We start from the raw sequence: 25,065 nt of genomic DNA, 5'->3' as shown, positions 1-25,065 counted from the left end.
CCAAGTGATGTTGACATCCTACAGAAAGGCCTCAATGAGACCAAAGACTGGTGTCAGAACCCAGTTCCCTTGAATTACCACATTGATGGTAGTCTACTGAACACAGAAGGAGATATAAGAGATCTGGGAACACAGGTGGACAGCAACCTCTCTTTTGACCACTACGTTACCACTGTGGTCAGAAAGTCCTTCTATGTGGCACATCTCATTACTAACGGTTTTGCATCCAGGAAGAAAGAGGTCATTGTCTCCCTCTACTCTTCCCTTGTTAGCCCAATCATCAAGTACAATGTCCATTTGGCATATACCTCACTAGACACCTGCAACAACTGGAGAGGCTGCAAAAGTACCTCACAAAGAGGATCCTAAGCCTTAAACACTTGTCCTATATGGACAGACTCAAAAAACTCCAACTATTCTCTGTCTCACATCGCCTTGTTAGAGGTGATCTCTGCTTGACTTACAAAGCCATGTCTGACCCAGCTCTGTTAGAAATGCTACATCTAAAGAAATCCCAATCCCTCCGCACCACATGCTCCAGAGAGCTCAACCTCATTACTACAATCAACAGAACATGTTCATAACCCAGAGACTGCCCATGCTATGGAATAGACTTCCCATACATGTCAAGCAGAGCACCTCACTGGCCCTCTTCATGAGAAATCTTGATGAGTGGATGAGAAATGGAAAATTCACCCCGGGGATCACTCCAGTGGCTCTACTCGACAGAAGCACTAGGAACTAAGGTCTGGTGGTACGATGCCAGGGTAAATCCTATGGGCTAGGCCTGTAAAGGCTCCAGGGCCATTAGCCTAGTACACACCTATGAACATACCCTTATCAATTCACCTCCCCCACAGCTGAGAAGATTCATTTTCAGTGATTTGATAATCCATGTAAAATAATTGCAGGTGTCCTTCAGATACTACAAATAGTACAACAGGACCAAAAAACAACACATCAAGGATTATGCCAGAAAAGCAAAAGCGAAGGCAGAAAACAAAGTGCAATATTTGGTCTAGTGTAATACAAGCAGGGTGCCTGACTTTCAAAAGTGACTTTCACAGGAGGTAGTTAAGAGACTACATGAGAGAGTGTTCATGATTAGGTTAGCACACACCAATCCCATAGCTTTTGCAATGCTAGTTCAGCAAATGAATGAGTCAGATATTGGACAGAATACCTTCTTTATAAATGCTCACTCTTTTGCAATGCTGATTCAGCAATTGAATGAGCCAGGTATCAAGCAGAATACTTCCTTTAGAAATGCTTACTGAATACACATTGACCTTACCATTATTTCTATTAAAAATGTTTTAGTGTTGTTCAAAAGTTTCCAAATGTTTTCACAGTACTAGCTAGAGGCAAGCACATACATTTGAATGGAACAAACAAGGGCTGTTATTAAGATACAGAACTATGGACAGACTCAAAAAATCACTTTTTTCTTCCCTAAAGGGCTGAAGTCAAGACCATTTGGTGTGGTGGTCCACAGAGGCAGGGGATGGGGTACCAGTCAATGAAATGTGGTTTCAGAAAGCAGTTATATCAGTCTTGTTGGAAGTGTATTATTTCTGCAAGATTCCAGTGACACGATTTGCTTACAACAGCCTGGCATTTAGGAGAAGCAGGAGCAATAGCACATGTAATATATCTTGCAGTGCTCAAAGTTATATGGAAGTACTCTAGCTACATCTATCGATCTATATACATGCACACACATGGGAATGAAAAGAGACTGTGTTGTGTTCTCTCATGGGAATGAGAAAGGGTAAGATAAAGGCATCCAAATTAAGTTTATTGGCTTGGGAGGAGGACAAAAAGTGGGTAGCAGTGTCTGGGTGGTCTCTGGAATAATTTCATTTGGTTCAACTTATTTTTAACTGTGAGATGGTCCCTTTAAAATATTGCTTCAAAACCTTCAAAAAAAAAAACAAAGCTGCTGTTTACAGTACATAAAGGCACTGAAAAAGCTAATTTGTCATTACTGATATCCCCTGATGAAGCTGCCCATACAGATAAGCTTCATCAACGGGACTGCTGACACCCTCAAAAAATTATGAGGTTAAGGTAAGTGACTTCTTCACTTAAAGTAGCACTATCAAAATAACTACACTCATGCAATGACTAGACAGCGCAGACTTGTGAAACTGCTATGCCTGGCATTACTGACAGACTGTAATCTCAGTGAGTTACCAGAAAAAAAATGAAGGATATGTCAAGAATATTAAGCAGTATCATGGATAGTACAGCGCTATGCTTGGAACAATTGCAGATGAAGTTAACACTCTTATTAGTTCAGAGGAACCAGCTGACTGAGATGATCTGATAAGAAGTGTCCATGCCCACAAGATAAATTCCTTGCAACTGTAGACTCAAAGGTAAGTTCCAGATTTACACAGTTAACCTGTAAAGATATGATCATATTTTGCCTTTGCTGTCCATGCATTACATTACATTTTGAGTTGTCTGTGTTTATCAGCAGGATTCATACCTCTCAACCTCCTAGTGCAAGACAGCTCGACAAAGATTAACATAATGAGGGGACAAAGGCCCAAAACTAAAGACACATTTTAAAAATTGCTCTTATATAATTTGAAAGTTGCTACAATAACAAGATTTGTATTAGCAAGCATTTTTTGAAGGATATAAACTCTGAAACTCAAATATAATACTTAATGACACTAATCCTCAGTGATTTGCCAGAAAATAAAATAAAAAAATTAACACAAACAGATCAGAAATATGTGGCAAAAATCTGGACAGTTGAGAGGTATGGCAGGATTCCCAGAATCAAGCATACTGAAATGATCACAATGCTGGATGATATACGGCTCAACAGTGCTGCTGAGGTCCCTGCTAATTGACTAATATGGAATGGTACCCAACTTAAACTGCTTCCTGTACCCTATGCTAAATAAGCTAGACTTTCCTCAGTAAGAATCCAAGACAGTTTAACAAAGAAGGTCCATTCCTTACTCTGGAATTGTTTCTATTTTTTTTGTTGGTTGCTTTGAGTTTACTACATGTTCTTACTCTGATTTAAGTATCATGGAAAAAACTTGCTAATACCAAGTACACAAAGAAACTTAAGTCACATGAAACGCTGAGTTGAATGATAGAAGCAGCCCCATGTAATGACTTAACTGAATTCTTCTGGCCACATTCCTCTTACGGTTAAGCCAGGTGATTTCCTACATTTTTCAGATTTAAGGGTTTCTGTATATTGCAATTGTATAACTAAAACTCAAACTCAAAAATTTTATTAGCATGATGAAGTCATCTTTTCACATTTATCACAAATCATAATGAAAGCTATTCCTACTTACCTTTTTTCTTTCATTCTTCCAGAATCGATTACATAAACAACATCATCAATTGTGATAGATGTTTCTGCAATGTTAGTGGAAATGACTATCTTGGTCACATCTGTAGGGGGCTTTAGAAACACAGACTGCTGTTCTTCACTGGAGAGAGATGAATGAAGTGGATATATAACACATCTGCAAGACAAATAAGGGATAAGGCCTGAATATCACTACAATACTTTTTTATCATAACACCAAAAGGCTCAAGAAATCTGCTTGCATGCGGGGATCCCTGCTATGCTCAGAAACATGAACAAATCCATGCATCCAAGTCAAATCCTGCCTTTTCCTGGTACCAGAACTGTCATATAACTCACATTGGTATAATATCATCATGAATATTGGCAGACGTTAGCAAACTCTGCAATTACATTAACTACAACCTAACAGACTGCCTTTGATCTTCCCTCACAGGGATACCCTCCAGATTGCTTTTCTTCTTTTTCTGGTATAACTAACTTCTTCCATAGTCCTTCCAAGACTATCTTCAGCTCAAAGGTTACAAATATGATCTACATCAAGGAACTGGGTATTAAATATCTGTGTGCGCCACGGTCCTTCATTATCTCTAGCCTAATCTAGGTTTCTGGGATATTATTCTTAAATGGACCATTATTACTATGCTGCATGACCCTACTGAGCTAGCACATTTAAGGGGGCTTGCCACCATTATGTTACAGGGTACTCAACATAACAGTAAATGTTAAAGACAGAAACTCATGTGGCATTGCAACTTATGATCTTTCCACATCCATCCATTCACCCATTACTAGCTTTTTCTCCAGTGATACCTGCACTGTACTGTGTGAGGGGCAATTCTTATCATACAAAAAGGACCTATGCAACCATGGGTCATGCCAGCCTGTATAAAGGCAATACTGCCTTGCACTACCGTCAGTCCTTTTAATGACAAAATAAAACAGTGAATAAATGAAAGTTATGCACCTATCATAATGATTGATCTGTGTTGTCTACTTCCATCCTTCCTCAACAGATGGGGTCTTTGGATCAGACTTTGGATCCAACTTCAGCCACTCTAGATTTTAGGATCCATAGCTTAAGCTCCTCCCCTTACCCATAATCCCCTCCTGGCTCCAGCATTACATCACGTTTGTCTGCAACCTCATACATAACAAAAAGAATATATAGGCAAATATCAAAGCAAATGTACCTAAAATCCTGGAAGGGGTGCTCTAGACTAAAATAGTGTAAGATGTTATTCAAGAGCAAGACTGTAGATCCATATGCATGTATATATATATATACCTTTAAGAAGCTATCCAAGGGCTTGCACAGGTCTATAAATACTGAGCATGTGCAAGTCAGACTGACATTTTATAGTTAGCTGTTGAGATGTGAACATATACATATATAAGCTCTGTTTGTTAGTTAGTTCGCTCGTATTTAAAGAAGCTGCTATCCGACCTGATGTGTTTCTGTATATTAAAGCATCTGAATGAAACCCCAAGCCTTCTCATTATTTGTAACAGAAATGAACAAGAGACATGGTGGCAGAACCGGGATTTCTAAAAGGCCATGAAGTTGAAACCGGCACTTCTAAAAGGACATGGGCCAGAATGTGTACAAGAAGCAAAATCGAGCAGCACAATTAATATACAGCAGTGAATCACTCCCACTATGTGCAAACTTTGCAAATCAGGTCAGAAATGAATTTCAGGCACTAAAACTTGCTCAGCACTAGTTTCTTTCATATAATATGCAAAGAAGCATACAGAATGCTTTAAACGATATTTGCACAAACTGATATGTATGATATTGATAAAATTATTCTAATTACTACGGAAAATGTTTGAAATAAAGTCTGACTAGCATAAAATTAAAAAAATATGGGGAAACAACTGCATTTTCACAAAGCATATGTATTATCATATTAAGCAAAGCCATTCGAGTTTTCAGAACTGTACAAAGCATTCACATGTTTGTGCAGTGTTACAGTAAAATTATTTCGCAAAGTACAGCCATTACAAGTCATATTTCACAGAGTGTGGCCATTACAGAGCACATTTCGCAAAGTAAAGCATTTTGAAGAGTTTATTATGCATTTGGATGTTGTTATAAGCTCACAGTACTGTTTGTTCGTACATAATTACAAGGGCCATATTTTCAGTGTGTTTGTGTATACCTGTGGCAATGGCAGATGGATTTCGGAAGCCCAGTGCACTTGTGTTTGACAGTAATATTGCTGAGAACTGGAGAGTGTTTTAGCAAGATTATGACATTTTCATACAAGCTCCATTTTCTGATAAAGATGATCGTACAAAGGCATTTATTCTACTTAATTTAGCTGGGTCAGAAGCTATAGAAAGGGAACGTTAATTTGTGTATGCACCTGCTATTTATGCTGGAGAGGGGGAAAAACATCATATTATTGTACAGGCTGAGTCAAGAGAGGATGGGATGCAACAGAGACTTTGTTTCTGATAAAGGAACCACAAAGGAAAAAAATAGCAGCAAAAACAACCACAGAGGTTCCAAACACGGCAAATGCGATCTTTACTTTGTTTTGTTGATTCTTTTATTCTAAAAAGTACAAACAGGTAAGCGCTTTCACAGATAAACTCCGCTTCATCAGACCATGTTAAACACAATGTAACAGATGACTATCTAAATGTTACAGCAGCCAATCAAGTACAGGTCTAGAAGGAAGGGAAAGGTCAGTACATTTAAATTACATAATGTAGTGCAAAATAGACTTGCTTTGTGCTGGCAATAACAGTCTGATGAAGCGGAGTTTGTTATCCATGAAAGCGCTTACCTGTTTGTACTTTTTAGAATAAAAGAATCAACAAAACAAAGCAAAGATCGCATTTGCCATGTTTGGAACCTCTGTGGTTGTTATTGCTGAGTCAAGAAAGGACCCTGATTGCTTAAAACACAAATTTAGAGAAATGTGTAACCCTCAGGCAAATATTACTATGGGGAGGCACTTATTTTACACAAGGGATCAAAAGCCAGGTGAAACTTTTGCTGCATACATAACTGACCTGAGAAATAAAGTTAAAGTGTGCAGATTTGGTGACTTAAGGGATGAGGTGATAAAAGACAGACATGTGTGGCATAAAAGATGATGTTGTAAGAAATATTTTGCTTTGTGACAGTGATTTAACTTTGAATAAGGCCATTGAAATTTGTCAGATATTTGAGCTTACAGAAAAGCACACAAATATGCTTACAAATGATAGCTGCTCTTTCTTTAGAAGGCACAGTGATAAAGTTCATGTTTACAGTATGCAGCACGTGGTTAAAAGAAACAGGCCCAAGCACATGGCAGCTAAAGGATTTACCAGGGAAGGCTGCAGGACTCTCCAGAGCTTTCTAGCAAATTCCAGAAACTGCACAGTCTCTGTGAAGCATAAGAGTCAGCAAACTCAAAGCATGGGCCCCAACCTAGTTTCATTACCAACTGTCGTAACTGTGGCAGCAATCATGAATCTAAAAGGGAGAGATGTTAGGACCCTAGCACTTTCATTAAAAGGGAACACTTGAAGAAACAAGTTGATCAGTTAGATAGTGGAAACCCCAATCTTTATGTTGATGGTGTGTCAGTGCTTCCTGAAACAGTTAATGCAGTTGATTCAAGGCAAAGAATGAAGTATTTTGTACTGTTCGGATAAATGGCAAACCCATAGAGCTCAAACTGGACACAGGTTCTAAGTGCAATGTTATGTCAGCAGAAACATTTGATAGAGTGTATAAAGGTGAAAGGCTTGATTTAGCAAGGTGTGTGAAACTTGTTGCTTATGGAGGTGAAGAAATTCAAACAGAAGGTTCAGCTGAGCTTTCATGTTGCTTAGCTATGACTTATTTTATGTGGTAAAGAGGCACGTCCAGTTATTATTAGGACTTAGACTCTCTTTGAAAATGGGACTACTTTCATTTAACAAGGAAGTCCACCATGTTAGCATGAGACCACTACTCTAATTCTGCCCCGCACATTTTTTCTACCTATACCAATCTTCTCCAAGACAAACTAGGCAAACATCCAGTTGTCAAACACAAATCCCCTGAATCTGGATAAAGTAACCAACGATAAAAGTATAATGTTCCAAAAAAGCCACCAACTCATTGGAATACACAAGGCAAAACAACACTTTAATAAAGAATAGTAAAAATATATAAAACATGTGAGCGCTTTCACAGAGTCCTCTCTGCTTCCTCAGACATACTAAAGTAACTGCTGCTCTTGTTTAAATAATGATACATCGATGTCAAATCCAATCAGCTGACAGTATCTTGAAATAAAAATGAAAAAGACATACACTATATAATCATTCAAATCATAAAAATAGTAGACTAAAAATGCATGTAAAAAGCTGTAAAAGCTTGCTGTATAAAATTAGATAGTGTTAAAACTCTAAAATATATGTATATATGTTAAAAGATGTGACTGAACATAATAATCAATGTTTCAAAGCCCTGTTCCTGAGAAAAGGTTTCAGTGAAACCTTACTATTTAGGTTTCCATGGTCAGAAGTGGGTCGAAAGGCGGAGACACCCAGGAGGTGGAAGATCGGGAACCAAATGTGTCCAGGTACATGCACTCATCCTCTGAATGGGCAAGGGACTTCCAGTTTCCCTCTGCCTAAGGATCTCCACAATTTCTGAGAATAAGACATCTTCAGAGGGGGACCGTGGAGACCCTTCCGAGTCATCCAAGTCTGTGTCAGAGGTGACGGACTCAGGGGAGTTCACGTTTCCTCTTACATTTTTTCTTCCTGGGATCCTCCTCTGGAGGCATGCTCAGGAGAGGTCTCGGAAGAAGAGGGGTCACCCAGTGGGGTGTCCTGAGGAACAGGTTCCCTACGCTTGGGACAGAGAGAAGGATCAGAAGCAGACACAGGTATCGATGGTAATGGAGCCAATGGAGTAAAGGGTGGGGCCATCTTGGTGGACAGCACACTCCTCATCACCTTGAAGGCACCACGGTCTGGAATGGTGGGAGGCTCCGGCTCCGAGGAGCATGGAGACCTCCTCCGCACCAAAGGCGATGGCTCCGAGGCAGATGTGGGAGCCAAACTCACCTCTGCTGAAGCTCTGAGAGGGAGAGCGGTGTCAGACAAGGGTTCAATGCCACCTTCCCCCCTTGGAGCCAATGAGGGAGTCTCGGCGCTGGAGGTTGCAGCGAATGTCAGAACAGAAAGAGTAAGGGTCATCGGAAATGATGGTTCCACTGCTACTACCTCCATGCACTCCAGCTCCGAACTGGACGCAGTCAGAGGAGGAACCGAGATAGGGGCTGGACCGGACAATGGAGCCACTTCCTTCTGGGCTGACCCTGACAACAATTGCGCAAACACCCATGTCTTGAGTAGCCTCGTCACCACTCTCTCCACATCATCATCCGATAAATTCCTGGATGATCGAGAGGAGTGGGCTGAGGACCGGTGACTACCTGCTTCTGACTGTAACAATGGTGACTGAGGCACAGATCTCACTGGGTCCAATGAAGGAGATCTCAACCTCTTATGAGTCTGGGACGGCTTCGAAGCCACAGATGGAGCTGCCGGAACAGAGGAATCCTTGGAGCCAACAATCCGCTTCGAAGGATCCAAAGATTTTGATTTTGCCCTTGTCAGCACCGAAGGTGGAGCCGACAGAGGAGCTTGTTTATCATCAGATTTTGAAGGCTGAGTAACCAAAGCAACCTCAACCTGAGGTTTTAGCAACCCTCTCAGGATCAACTTATTGCGCCTTTCCTACAACACTCGTGCACTGAAAGCATGGCACACAGAGCACGAATCTTGAAGGTGGACCGCACCTAAAAAGTAAACACAACTCGTGTACTTGCCCATAAGGGACATTTTTTGGCAACACGAGTCACATTTTTTTAAAGCCTGACTGCTTTGTAGACTCTTTAGACATAATTACACACAATAAAGAATGTACTAAAGGAAAGAGATTTTTTTTTTAAAGAGAGAGAGAAGATAAGGAGGGAAAGCCTCTAACTTAAATGGCTTAAAACTCCCAAAGGGAGAAAGCCTCTAACTTAAACAGCTTTTTCCCTAAGAAGCAGGGAGGGAAAGGGAAAGAACACAACCCTGAAGAAAAATGGGCCACAGACAAAACAGACAAAACAGGCCTGAGAGGAAATGAAGGCCTATAAGCACAAACAACTGTAAATGCGTATAGGGGTAATGCGACATATAAATTCTAACTAACAATACCAGTTATAACTGAACAAACAGCAATTTTGATAGAAAAAATTAAACTACTAAGCCTGAGCCAGCAGAACACAACCTCGATGCTGCAAGTGGCAAATGAGATCTGGGTAGCTACTGCTATGCATGCTGGGATAAGTGGTGAGCCTCGAGCCAGTTAGGACACTTTGAGCTTTAGAAGTGGCCGAGTTGGAGCCAAGATCGGCTCTGAACCTAACCAGAAAGAAGGAAGGCGAGATGGACAACATAACATCAGAGAATTGCTAGCCCTCCAAAGCTCAGATACTATGATGTTCACAAACCAGTAACACTTTCCTGTGATGCTTTGAAATTTGGTCTTGGTGCAGTCATTCCACAAGAGAATCAACCTACTGCCTATGCATCGAGAAATCTTACCCAAACCGAACAGCAATATGCCCAGATTGAAAAAGAGCTTTTGGCAATTGCGTTTGCATGTTCAAAGTTCCATGATTATGTTTATGGCAGACCTATCCAGATTGAAACAAATCACTAACCATTAGTCACAATCCTGAGAAAGCCAATGCATTCAGCTCCGGCCCGAATGCAAAGTATGATGCTAAAATTGCAAAAGTACAATTTCAGTCTTGTCTACAAGAAAGGCAAACTTCTTTATCTTGCTGATATATTGCCCAGATCACACACAAATAGCACTGAAAAGATTGAACATTCAGATTCTCACTCAACTGATGATGTCATGGAAGTGCATAATTTTTCTTTCACACATCTTGATGAGCTGAGAGATCATACAGCTACAGCTCCAGTTTTTCAAAGGCTCAAACACTATCAATCAAGGATGGCCGTCAGAGCAATCCAGTTTATCTAAAGAACTGCAACCTTATTTTCCATACAAAGATTGTCTGACCAAGGTATCATTATGAAAGATCTGAAAGTTATGGTTCCAACATCTTTGCTACCTGAGTACATTACTATTTTGCATCACGATCACACAGCAACTAATCTACCAAAAGACGGGCGAGAGAACTAGTATTCTGGCCTTCTATGTCACAAGATATTGAGAGATCACTTCTGTCTTGTTCTGTGTGTAATAGTACAAAGCCACATCAACAGAAAGAACCACTAGAGCTTAAACAGATTATGGAACTACCTTGGTCGACAGTGGCTACTGACATTTTTGAGTGGAATGGTCAACATTATTTGGTGTTAGACTCTTATTCCAATTGGTTCGAGATTGATCTACTTCCAAACCTAGCATCTAGTACTGTCATTACCAAGATGAAAAGTACAGTTTTGTACCTACCATAAATGTAGATGTTCGAGGATCCACATTGCTGCAGTCCTAACTATTGGGGTAGTCCGCTGTCCAGTCGGCCCGAATACCAAAGTATATGGCTGACGTCGGTCAGGGCGCATTAGACTGACGTCAGTATGTCAGGGTACTAATGCGCATGACCGACGTCATATCCTCAGTCTTTTCTTGCCCCAGATGTCAGAAGACCCTGAAAAGATAAGGCCAAAAACAAAAACTCCCAAAATACCTGCACCAAAAATATATATACAATATATACACAATTAGCAGAATATAACCTCACCTACACAACCACCCCTAAACACAGAGGGGAAGGAGGGAGGGTAAATTGGACTGCAGCAATGTGGATCCTCGAACATCTACATTTATGGTAGGTACAAAACTGTACTATGTTCTTCATTCCACATTGCTGCAGTCCTAACTATTGGGTAGAATCCCAAAGCAGAGGTAAGGGAGGCTGGCAAATCATAAGGAAGCAGGAACTGACAACATGCCTTGCAAAATAGCTGTGGCAAAACCAGCCCTAGACTTAGAGTAGAGAGGAAGGTGATAATGCTTAGAGAAAGTATGCAAGAGAAAGTATGCACTGAACTCCAAGTAGCTGCCTCCAAAATATCCTTAGTTGCCACCCCCCTTAGAAATGCTGTGGAAGTGGCAGTAGCCCTAGTGGAATGAGGCCTAATCCCAGCTGGAATCTCCTTGCCATGATGGGAATAACAAAATGTAATGCAACACCCAATCCACCTAGAAATAGTTTGTTTTGACACAGGCTTGCCCTTTGAAGTCAAAGCAAAAGAAACAAATAACTGCTGAGACTGCCTAAAATCCTTAGTCCTGCTCAAATAATAACGCAATAGCCTGTGTACATCCAAAGTGTGCAAAATCTTTTCCCCTTTATTTTGGGGATCTGCATAAAAGGTAGGCAAATGAATAGTTTGGTTTAAAGCCACACTAGAAACCACCTTAGGCATAAAGGAAGGATTAGTACGTAAAGATACCCTATCCTTATGAAAAATCAAAAGGCTCCACTGCCATAAGGGCCTGCAACTCAGAAACCCTTCTTGCAGAAGTAATGGCCAACAAAAGCAGTCTTCCATGACAAGTATTTCAATTCAGCAGTAGCCGTGAGGCTCAAAAGGTTGTAGAGTAAGTTTCTCCAACACAAAATTGAGATCCCAAGCAGGAGTAGGAGCTCTACGTGGGGGTCTTATATTCTTTGCCCTCTAAGAAATTGCTTGAACAAAGGATGCGAAAACAATGGTGGGTCACAATCATAGTGAGCTGAAATAGCTGCAGCATGAATCTTAATGGAAGAGAAAGACAAACCTTTGTCCAGTAACTCAGTAAGATATTGAAGAGCCACACTCAAATTAGGCTCAGTAATCTCCAAATTGTTTGCTGCACTCCAAAACAAAAATCTCTTCCATTTTCTGCATACACTTTCCTTGTACTAGGTCTTCTGGCTTCCATAATCACATTTAAAACTTGTTGAGGAAGCTGAGACCTGCTGTCTTTCAAAACAGAATATGCCAGGCTGTTAGATGTAGAGAGTGAAGCTTGACATTGAGCAGATGACCGTCCCTCTGAGACAACAGGTGTGGAATCAAGGGTAAAGGCCATGGAGGCTTCCTTACCAGACTCCTTAGTAATGGGTACCAGTGCTGCGAGGCCAATCTGGAGCTATTAAAATCATCCTTGGCTTGTCTTGTCTGACCTTTAGAAGCACCTTTGGAAGAAGAGGCAGAGGTGGAAAGGCATACACATGAAGATTTTTCCAACTGAAAGAAAGAGCATCCACTTTCCAAGCTGTGTGATGAAATCCTTCCTGCAAAACTTTGGCAGCTGGTGGTTTAGTGGAGAAGCGAACAGATCTATGTCTGGAGTTCCCCATGACACTGTCAATTTTTGAAATACATGAAGATCCAGTTTCCACTCGTGGGGATCCATGATTTGTCTGCTTAATACATCTGCTAAGGAGTTCTGTGCTCCCGGCAGAAACCTTGCCTGAAGAGTTAGTTGCAGACTGAGCGCAGTCTCCCATAAAATCATTGCTTGTCTGCACAATGGGTAAGAATGTGTTCCCCTTGTTTGTTGATGTACCACATGACAGTTGTGTTGTCTGTTAGAATCAACACCTGCCCTGGAAGAAGTAACTCCTTGAAAGCCATTAATGCAAACTGAACTGCTAACATCTCTTTCATGTTGATATGTAGATGCTGTAGTCTGGCAGGCCACTTGTCTTGTATCCACTTTCCATTTAGATGAGCTCCCAAGCAACATCTGAGGCATCTGTCGTTAGAATCTGACTTGCCTCTGGCCGGGTCACAGAGAGTCCCTTGTTTAGGTGACATTCCTGAGCCCACCACAAAAATTCCTTTTGAATGCAAGGTATTATTTGAATGACAGTGTCCAAATCCTGGCAGTGCTGTGTCCACAGATTTTTGAGATACCATTGTAGCTTCCTCATATGCAGTTTGGCATTGGGAAGCACCAGAATACAAGATGCCATGAACCCTAAGGCTTGAAGGACTGTCCTTGCAGTCAGCCCGGACTGAAGAGATAGATGATGGAAGTAACTGGAAAGATTCTTTTGTTTGTCCGGGGTTAAAAGGCCATCTGGGCTGCTGTATTCAGTCTCACACCCAGAAAGCACATGTCTTGAGAGGGTACTAGACTGGACTTTATTTCGTTCACAGAATACCCTAGGCATCTTAGCACTGCTATGACAAATTCCAGGTGCTGTAGAAGATCTTTTTCTTGAGCCAGAATCAGGCAGTCGTCCAAGTAAGGATAGATTTGGATTCCTTTTAGCCTGAAGTAAGCTATCACTGGAGCCAGAACCTTTGTGAATACTCTGGGCGCAGTAGATAAGCCAAAGGGCAATGCAGAGAACTGATAATGAGAATTTCCAGCTCGAAAACGCAGATACTTCCTGCAACTTAGTCTGATTGGCACATGAAGGTAAGCTTCCTTGAGATCTAAAGTTACCATCCAGTGATCTTTGCCCAGCAGAGGTAAAAGCTGTTGTAACGTCAACATTTTGAACTTGGGAATGTCCAGATAAGTGTTGAGGATAGATAAATCCAGAATTGGTCTCCACGTGTTCCCCTTCTTTGGTACTAGGAACAGGCGAGAATAAAATCCTAGACCCCTTTCCTGCATAGGAACTGACTGAATGGCCCCTATTTGGAGCAACAGAGAAATTTGCTTGTGAGCCTCTGTCCTTTGAAGAGGAGGAATGTCTGGCATGCCTTTGAAAGGAGGCAAGGTATGGAAATAAAACCTGTAACCGTGGTGAATAATATCCAGAACCCATCTGTCTTGGGTAATTAAATCCCAATTTTCTTTGAAAAGAGACGGCCTTCCTCCCAAAGGTGCTGCCAGGCGAGAATGTACTGGCAGCTGAAAAGGTAGGTCATTGGGTCTGCTTACGAAAGGACTGACCCCTGCCCTCACCAGAAGTCTGAGCAGGGGAACAACCTGTCCTAGGCCTAAAAGAACCCTGAGCTCTGCCCCTACCACAGCTAGACCTACCCCTAGACTGGGAATCATAAGCAGGATAAGTCCATCCCTTAGTAGGCCAATTTCTACTAAACTTCGGAGGCTGCACCTGTAAAAAATCTTTAACAGTTTGCATAGACTTAGCCTTGTCCTCCATTTTCTTCAAAACTGCTTCCACAGGCGAACCAAACAACACATCAGACTGTAAAGGAGCATCCAAAATCCTTGTCTTAACATGCTCAGCTAAATTCTGATCTCTCAGCCAGGCGTGCCTACGAAGAACAGAACCAGTGGCAGCCACCCTGGAGGAGGCCTGCACAGCATCAAAACCACACTGCAAAGAATGTTTACCTACTTGTTCATACACATGAACTAAATCCTGCAACTCTTTACACTCAATACCTTCAGCCAGAGCATCCACCTTAGATTTCAACTGTGAAAGAAGATAATTCTGATATTTTAACATGTGAAACTGACAATTCAACGCCCTCATGGCTAAAGTGGAAGAAGTATACACTTTCTTTCCCCATCTATCCAAAGCCCTTGCCTCTTTATCAGGAGGGACAGGATTTTTAACAACTGAGGCCTTCACACCTTTAGGCCCTTGAGAGACAGTTTCTGGGTCTGCCCTAGGACTCTTAAAAAGATACTTATGAGCTTCAGGCACCCTATAATACCTATCCGGTTTAACTGGGGCAGGAGGCAAAGAATCAGGATTCAGGGAAGCCTCTGCAAACACATCTTCTACCACATTCAAAACAGGAGGTATAGCTAAAGGCCTATGCTGGGGTAAAAACAAGAATTCCCTAAGCCTTTTCCTGGAATCAGAGAAATCTTGACCTTCCCATTTAAAATGCTCCCTCATGGAATGCAGAGTCTCTGAAAATGAAAAATCCTCAGGAGGAGAAGCAGAAGGAGTAGAATCATCCACATCAGAATCAGAATAAGGAGGGTACTCCTGCAAGTCTTCAGCCAAGACTCCGAAGCCTCCGAGCATTGCTCAAAACTCTCAAACTCAGGTTCCACCCTAGGCCTCTTATCAGGAGGGGGCATAGAACCCCTAATCATAGTAATCAAATCCTCTGCCATTTTAAGCACATGTTTCTTAGGCAAAGATCCTGAAGTACTAGGAGAAACCCCCACAGAAGCTAAACTTGGCCTGCCCCTCAAGGAAGCCTTGGAAACTGAAGGAGAGGCTCTAACCACCTTAGGAAGAGAGGGAAGAACAGCCACCTGAGAAGCCCCCTCAGCCTGGCCTACTTCCTGAGAGGATACATCCTGTAACAGTAAAGTCTCTTCCTGAGACTCCAAAGAGACACCTGGCAAAACCTCCGGCTCCACTGAGCCTTCCAAAGAACCGACGTCTGGGACTGTCGGTTCCTCCACCCTAGGCTTTGCTGCTTTATCTTTGCGTTTTTTAGCCGAAGCCGGTGCCGGAGCATCCGACGGCATTTTATAATTACAACGCTTCCCAAACACTAACCTGGCACAGTCTAACCTTCTCTTAATAGTGCGTTTGTTAAAACTAGCACAAGAGCGCATCCAACAACGCCGTGCTCAGGCCCTAAACAAGGTATACACAAAGTATGGTAATCCCTATGAGGTATCTGTTTCCCACAAGAAATACAGTTATTCACTTTTTCTGACATCCGGTTAAATACTGAGGCAAGAAAAAAACAAAATATTCCCCAACGGGGTACTTAGCCAACTTTGATTCGGTCTGAAACTCTGACTTCAGAAACTTTCAGAACGCCAACCTGCACTCGCAAAATTGCTTCTGCATCGGACCATGCGGCAAAAAAGACTGGGGATATGACGTCGGTCATGCGCATTAGTACCCTGACGTACTGACGTCAGTCTAATGCGCCCTGACCGACGTCAGCCATATACTTTGGTATTCGGGCCGACTGGACAGCGGACTACCCCAATAGTTAGGACTGCAGCAATGTGGAATGAAGAACATCATCATTTTGCAACTCATGGATCACCACACAAAGTAATTTCTGACAATGGTATGCAGTTTACAAGCCAAAAGTTCAAAGGATTTGCTGAAGAATGGGATATGACTTATGTCATTAGTTGTCCAGAATACCCGCAGTCAAATGGTTTAGCAGAAGGTGCAGTGCAAAGTGAAAAACAGTTACTTGAGAAGTCAAAGCGAGATAATAGTGATGTTTTTCTGAATCTCTTAAATCTCAGAAATGTTCCCAGAGACAAACATCTTGATTCACCTGCTCAGAGACTTCTGTTAGAACCACATTACTTACCAATCAGTAGTCAACTGTTGGTTCCACGTGTCAAGAATAACAGATCAGTCAAAGCCAATATGTTAAAGAAACGCCTAACCCAGAAGTCCTACTACGATAAGACCAGCAGAATGCTCAATCCATTACAAAAAGGAGAGGTGGTAAGGATGCAAATGTCCAAAAGTTACAACAGGATTGGTGTCAAGAAGAATAATGGTCCACAGCCAAGATTGTACACTGTAGAATTGGAGGGAGGAATCTTCAGGAGGAATCAGAAACATTTGAGATCAGTGTCCGAGTCTACACCACAGCAAATAGCCTGTGTGAAAGAGTCTTTAAATCAGAGTGAGTTATCTGGTGCACACTGCAGACTGTCCCTATTGCTGAACATAGTCCTAACTATTATATTATGAGATATGGTCGAACCTCTAAACCTTTCAGTAGATATGAAGCAACTTGGACATGAACATTGTGTTTTGTTTCCAATATATATAGTAATGCATGTCTAGCTCTAACATTGTTTTACATAAAGGGCAATCTTTTAAGAGGGCGTATGTAGATCCATATGCATGTCTATATACCTTTAAGAAGCTATCCAAGGGCTTGAACAAGTGTATAAATACTGAGCACATGCAGGTCAGACTGCCATTTTATAGTTAGCTGTTGAGATAGAAGCATGTATGTATGTAAGCTCAGTTTGTTAGTTAGTTTGGTCGTATTTAAAGATACTGTTATCCATCCTGATGTGTTTCTGCATAGTAAAGCATCTAAATAAACCCCCCCCCGAGCCTTTTTATTATTTGTAACAGAGACGAAAGAGCGACAAAGAGCATACTGTCATACCAGAAACCAAGGGTACTATCTTAAAAAAAATGGAAAGGGGAAAGTTAAAGCTGAGGAAGGACAAACGTAGACAACACAGATCTATCATTATGGTAGGTACATAACTTTTGTTTCTGATGTCTGTTCAATCCATTCCTCAATGGATGGGACAGAATCCCCAGCTATTCAGACCTTGGGGTAGTCTCATGGAAGGATATTTTGGAGGACAGCTGAAGCAAAGACTGCACTGTTCCAGGAGATCATATCCAGCTTATACTAAGAAATAAATGTGTGAACATTAGACCAAGTGGATTTCCCACAACTGTCATCAATTGAGGCAGTGGAAAAGAAGGCTGAGACAGACCTAGTGCAATGAGCCATGACTGGTTTGGGCAAGATCAAGCCTTTGCCTCTATATACTTGAAAAATACAATCAAATAGCTGTCTAGATAAGGAAACTTTGGAAACTCTTTGGCTCTTTTGGCTTTAGGAAACATATAGTTGATTTGTGGAAATGTAACCACTATTTGTAAAATGATGTGGTAAACATGATAAAAATGACAAAAACAAACAGTGTTCCACAGTGAAGCTGTCCTTTAGTATTGTAATGTAAAAAATAAAATAAAATAAATAGCACCTCAGACTAAGTGCTTCCACCTGCTGCTATTCAGGCATCATCAGAGTCATGTAGGTACTTACAACAGTCATATATATATATATATATATATATATATATATATATATATATATATATGAAATACAAGCTGACATAATCTCCTGTGTGTTTTTGCCAATTAAACAAATTGTTAAACTAAATATATAAAATCTGCATCTTTTGCAACAATTAGTGCCTTATTACATTAACTGCACCTTTATAAATCTTTATGCATATGTAAATGCTACACCTTTTATGTTAATATGTTAAAACATTAAAAATGTGTAAATAAACCTGTTTTAAACCTGTTTCATTAAAACAGTTAGTATAGGGACATACATTGCTTTTGCTAAGCTTATAAAGCCATAAACCTATTCAAATGCATTTTGCTCTTTTTTTCAAAATGCTAGTCGCAGAAATGGTACCATTTATGCCAGGTCTAACCCTGCCATTCAATCTCAATATATATATTTATTTTAACAATTTGTTTAATTGGCAAAAACACACACAGGAGATGATGTCAACTTGTATTTCATATGACTGTTGTAAGTACCTACATGACTCTGATGATGCCTGGATAATAGCAGGCGAAAGTGCTTAGTCTTGAGATGCTATTTATTTTATTTTATTTATTTTTACATTACAATATTAAAGGACTGCTTCACTGTGGAACACATTGGTTTGTTTTTATCATTTATATAGCTGATTTGTGTTCCTGAAGGATTTGGTATGACGAAGGTAGAAGCAAAGTTGATGATGCACATCCTGCAAGTGCAGCATATATTCTCCTTTAATGGAGAAATTAAGAAAGAAAACTGGAAGTTTAATGGATTGGTTTAATAAGGCTTCACATGCTACTTTAGGAACAAAGGATGGATTAATTCTGAGGGGCACCCAATCTTTGTGAAAAATTATTAAATGTGGCTTGCAGATAGGGCATGTAGCCCTGAAACTCTCCATGCTGAAGTTATTGCCACTAGAAAAATCATTTTCCAAGTAACAAAACTCTCTGCCCGTTCTGGCAGCAGATTCAAAGGGAGGTTGGGTAAAGGTCTGAAGCAAGACAGTTGTATCCCAAGGAGGAGTAGTGTCCTGGGGGGGGGGGGGTCTGAGCAACAAGGTGTGCCTCCTGAAAGCCCTGGTAAGTCTAAGGGAAGTTATTGTCACATGGTTCTCTCCACCAAGAAAATTGGGAATAGCTGCTAGCTGGATCTTACTAGAATAACTGGCTGCTGCTTGGAGAATGGATGCCAGAAAATGTAAGACTGCAGGAAGAAGAGCTGAAAGGGTATCCAGGGTTCCTTTGGGAGGCCCAAATCAAAAGTCTTTTCAAATTACTTTTGTAAATTTTCCTAGTAGATGCTCTCTGAGAAGAAATAAGAATGTGGATTACTGGGGAAGACAGCCTGGACTGAGTAACCAACACTGAAAGTGGAGAAACCAAGAAACCTGAGGGTCTGAAAATCCAGATGAGTTGAACCGAATAGGTGAGAGAGAGGTTCTTGATCATGATCAAGCACCCAGGGAGGATGATTTAAATAAGGCTAGAGAAAGGGAAACTATACCTGCTGTAGCCAGAAAGGGGTAACTGGGATGACTGTTATCTTCCTTTCTGAAGCTCTCTGTAGAAACTTTAGAATTAGAGGAGAAAGAGAAAGGCATACAGAAGACTTTGAGCGGCAAACATACATCAGAGCATCCCTCAGTATCTCCTACTCTGGGAGGATAAAGGCAAAGAACTTGCTCCATTTGGTTTTGTGGGAGAGGCAAAAAGATCACAACATGGTCAAAAAAAAAAGCGTGGTCATTGACAAAATAAACCTGTTCCACCACTGTAGGATTGAGGGACCGCTCATGCGGTAGGAGGATAAACCTGCTCAACCTCCCAGCCAGAACACTGGATTTCCCCAGTATATGCATTGCTATCAGAAAGCAATCAGATGATATTGCCCACTTCCACACACTCATCAGTTCTCTACATTAACAGATAGCAATGGGTTCCCTACTGATGACCGACATGTAGTCATCTGGATAGAAATTATCCCTAGAGGCAGGACATCCTGAAAGGCCTACAATGCTGGGAGAACTGTCCTCATCTACAGAACAATTATGTGGAGACTGGCCTCTTCAGGAGAACAGATACCTTGGACTGTCTTCCCCACATAATGATCTTCCATCCTAAATGGGAAGCATCAGAGGTCACAGTGGCTTTGCAGGAGGGGAATACAAATAGTTGCCCTTAAGATACCTTGGGAGACTACTGGATCCACCACATTGTGTGTGTCCTGCACATGTTAGTAAGATGAACTTAAAAGGTCATAAGTTGATAACTGATGAACCACTGTACCTTAAGTGTCCATTGCTGAATTCTCATGTAGTTTATGGCCAGAGAGACAAAGGTGATGGATGCTGCCATCAACCCCAGAAGCTGGAGAACCAATCTGGATGGTGGTAATGGTAATGGACAGGACAGAACCTTTACTGCCTGGGTTTGCAGTGTGGACAATCTGCTGTTGGGGTGCTTTGCTATCCTGGTTGTTTTATCTAGATGGGCACCTATGAATTCCAATGTCTGAGCAGACAGTCCCTGGCCTGGATGATAACAGAATTGATAGCAGCGGTAATGAGCCAGTCGTCTAGCTACAAGAACACCTGGAACCTATGCAGTCTAAGGTGATCTGTGGCGACTGATATACACTTGAACAGCTGGGGGCTGTGGTGAGAACAAAGGGCAGGGCTCTGAACTGAAAATGAGTTTCTCCCAGCTGGAAACAGAGAAACTTTCTGGACTGTCTGTCCATGATAATGTGGTAGTATACATCCCAAAAGTCTACTGAGCACATCCAATCATCTTTCCTCATCAAGTGACCATCTGGGTTCATGTGTTTGACATATTAGTTGAGGTGACTAAGGTCCAAAATTGGCCTGAGGTCTCCATTTTTCTTTGGCACCAAAAAGAACCTTGAGTAAATTCCAGATCCATGTTTGTGTGGTGGGACCTCTTGAATGACTCGCTTGTCTAGCTGCTTTTTTAACTCTATGGTGGCTTTCTTCATTTGAAAAGGTGGCATGTTGGGGGTTTCCGTGTTGAAGGGGGGGGGGATAAAGAAAGGGAATGGACTAGTCCCTGGTTATGATTCTCAGCACCCAGATTTCTTCGGTGATGGATGTCAAGGCTTCTGGAAGCAGAGACAAGCACTCACTGACTGCCGCCAGACAACCATTCAGGAGCACTGTTAAGGTCTCTCAGAGAAAGGATCCTTGAAGCCATTTTTTGGGGGGCCTCCTCTGCCTTGAGGGTGATGCCCACTGTTACAACTCTTGCCCTCTGCCTCATAAGGGCCCTATATCCAGGAGTTTCAGAAGAAAAACCTTCGCACTTCTTGAAGCACAGCTTCTTACCCCCCTTTTGGTTTCAACAGAAGGACCTTTGGTCAGCAGAGAACTGTATGAATATAACAGAAAGAGTTTAGATTCTACGGCAGAAAGGGTTTAGGGTTACATAAGGAAAAACAGAAGTAAACTAATGCTGACAAAAATACCACTTAAGTACTACAAGAAAATTAGAAACACAATAATTTCTATCAAAGCACTTATCTTAGGTGAGCCTTAAGGAGGAACCGCGTCTGTTCTTGATGAGCAGCAAATGGGATCTTAGGTAATGTTGGAGACAGTAGGGGATTATCGGTAAGGGGAAGAGCCTGAGCTATGGATCATGAAGTCTAATGTGGCCAAAGCCAGATCTGAGGTTGGATTTGAAGACCATAATCATTGAGGAATGGATGGAACAGACAACATCAGATCATATATTATTTTACTATATCAGCTTCTCTATGAGGTGATACTCCTTGGTGAACATCTTTCTGGGTTCATCCTCTCTGTCATCACAATTCAGTAGTTATTTTTTTTCATAAGTTCCCATCCTCAGTTGTGCATGGTTTTGATAACAATGCCCTTGTATAAAGCCTCTGCACCTGACAGTTTGCCTCAAACCAGTGAATGAGAATGCGTCCTATAAGTTATGAAATAAAGAAGAATCAACTAAGTGTATATGCTCACCACAAAATTACATGTTTGAATATTAAGATCCCCACTGAAATGTAATTTTTTTATTCTAGTGAATGACATGCAGATGGACATCTGTCATTCTTGACTGACATCCAGAATTTAGTACACCCCCAAAGTGCATCAGGGCTTCTATGGTGTTTCAGTAAAAAAGACAGACCAGTGCAGCATTTTATGTTCTTTTTTAAGGAAAACTCACTAATTGTGGCTATAGAACCTGAGATAACTTTGTTGCCAAACTCTGACACTAACCCTGAAAGATGATTCTGGCAAAAAGCTCAGGAAGACAAAAAAGGTAGAGTGGAAGGAAAACTCTGAGGGCAAACAAAAATTCTTCATCTAACCGCCAATGTGTACTGAAGCCAGGGGTGCATCAAAATGAAGGAAATTAGCAGACTGGATCGCATACAGTAACAGTGATCTTACTACTTGAACAGCTACTTTTACTGGAGAACATGTTCACACAGCAAACTTTGTTCAACTAAGATCACTGCTGTAATTTAATTCCTTGTACCTTGGAAGAAGTGGTAAAACCAGTTTGGTACTTGTTTGGGGATAGCTTTGCCTCTAAAAACGCACTTTAAACAGATCACCACAGCACCCAACGAATTAGAATATAATAAAGCAATAACAGACGACGTGGTGTGGTATATTGAAGATTTACCCACGGTTGGTGTGGTTTAATCACGAGGGCGAAGGCTGAGTGATTAAACAAAGGCAACCGTGGGTAAATCTTCAATATACCACAACCACGGAGTCAGTTATTGCTATTATACAATGACATTATTTAAGAAAAAAAATACTTACTTTTCTTAAATAATGTCTTTGTATAACAGCGGATTACTGTTCTTCCACCGGTTGTGGTACACTGCTTGTTCGTTTTGATGTACTGTGCATGTTTATGGGACTTGCATTCCCACACATACCCAGTACATCAATGCTTTGAAACGGAAGCAATGGAGAAAAGAAAGTCTCCATTGCTCCGTTTTCTAATTGTAAAAAAAAAAAAAAAAAAAAAAAAAAGGTTTTGGGGCACTTTATACCAATGGAAAAACGTCCGGAAGACCAGACCTTTTTCCATTGGAATATTGTGGGATTTACAACGGGCACGCTGGTTGGGCTGGGCCAATCAGTGTGCACGTTTCCCGATAGTAATAGGGAATCATTGTATAATAAAGCTTTATTAATAAAAGTGTATTCTAATTCACCAGGTGCTGTAGTGATATATTTAAAGTGTGGTTCGGTTACTGTATTTCTTTTTTGTGATTTTCCATCTTTGCCTTTACTCCACCTTTTCAGTGTTTTATTGGGGATAGCTTTAGCAAAGACCCAGGCAAAAGAATACAACATGATCTTTAGAACAGCAGTGACAAAACTTGCTCTGCTTCTAGACTGTTTAACCTGCAGTCTTTAGAAAAGTATAGATGGTCATCCAGGTAATAATTTTATAGATACTCGTAAGCTTAAACATTCTTAAAGAAGGTTACAGTTGCAACATCTTCTCTTGTAGAATAAGTTCTAATCTTCCCTTCCAATGTGTTATCATAGTGATCATAACAGAATGTAATGTGAATGGCCAGCAATATGGGTGAACACTACTTAGAAATTGATCTGCCATGCTCTCTCAATTCTGTCAGTCATAATTTACTTTTTTACTCTTATGATGGGTCCCTACTCTGGGCCAGCAATCTAAGAGACTCAATCCTCACCACTGACTCTGGTGAGGGATGGTCACTAAAAGCAAAGTTGGATTCGCACAATATTTTCAGAAGTAGCTCCCAGCATGAAGCATAATTTCCCCTAAGAGCACACAGGAAGCATGCTCCAGACCTGGGGCTGAATTATTTCTCTCTCTCCAGGAACACATAAAACTCCACACTGCCCACTTTAGAGCCCTGTTGTCCCTGTTCCCAGCAGCTGACGCACACAGTTGGATATTTGAGTTTCACACACATGGGAAAAGCTGGCACAGATTTACTATATGTGGCCCTTTCTGCCCAGACTCTGGGGTAATCATGCTGCCATCAGTCAGCTACCCTGATCCTCTTACAAAGGGTAAAATTAGTACTAATACAAATGGTAGGGTGTGACCAAAGCATCACGGCTTTCAGAAGTGGCCACAGTCTCACTAAAACAAGCATAAGTACTCCCCAGATGTTAAAAGTATTCTCTAAAGGACCATCCATAATGAAAGGTATTAAAATATTTAATGATAAATAATAAAACAGAAAACAGGAGAATAATGAATACAAGAAACTAACAGAGTTTTCAACCATGGAGATATAAAGAATAATACAGTTGGATAGTTTCTCACAGATGCAGGAAACAATACTAAATTATTCTCACTAAATGTCCCTGACTAAATAAAGAATTACTGTTCCCTAATTACTTACTAAAGCAAAGCAAGGCAAGCTGATGTGTGCTGAGTGTCTTGCCACAGCAAAAGCCAGATGATGTCTCTCTTGGCCTCTGTGGATGTGTGAGACGTATATCTGGTCAGAAAACTTTCCTGTCAGGTTCCAAAGTGCTGCTGCGAGAATTCTAAAGAAACCAGATGCTGTTTAGAGGATGACATCACCTCTGGTCACCCGACTCTGGTACAATACACAAAGAACTTTGCTAAGATCTGTGGCAGCATCTGAAAGCTATAACACAATTTCAAACTTTCCCTTCCAGGGTTCTCTGATAAAGATGCACATTTGATCAGTTACAACAATACAACCTAATATACATGCATACATTTTTTCTGTCCATCAGGACCTACTGTTGATGCATTTTTAACATTAACTTTACAAATATATTTTAATTAAAACATCTGTACAAATCAGTGTGATAGTCAAATAACATAAAATTCTTTACAAAACTCCAGCTGGCATATGTACACATGTACTGCCCTACTCTCCCTGGCACAGACAGCACTACCTCATAACATCACAACTCT

At 41.0% G+C, this 25,065-nt stretch overlaps 1 protein-coding gene across 4 annotated transcripts in view; it reads right to left on the bottom strand.

Moving 5' to 3' along the window:
* The window catches only part of DHX57 (DExH-box helicase 57), a 2,066,546-nt gene that overhangs the window by 936,160 nt on the left and 1,105,321 nt on the right, over nt 1–25,065 (bottom strand). For all 4 annotated transcript variants that reach the window (XM_044057412.1, XM_044057439.1, XM_044057430.1 and 1 more), the window contains exon 15: nt 3,330–3,503. In XM_044057412.1, the coding sequence (XP_043913347.1) occupies nt 3,330–3,503 (174 nt within the window). The remainder of the gene's footprint in view (nt 1–3,329; nt 3,504–25,065) is intronic.

Source organism: Protopterus annectens, chromosome 1.part2, assembly GCF_019279795.1.
Source record: "Protopterus annectens isolate FY-2018-M chromosome 1.part2, PAN1.0, whole genome shotgun sequence".
NCBI classification, from domain to species: Eukaryota; Metazoa; Chordata; order Ceratodontiformes; family Protopteridae; genus Protopterus; species Protopterus annectens.
The sequence above is the reverse complement of the archived record's forward strand: the minus strand, read 5'-3'. Positions and strand labels throughout refer to the sequence as shown.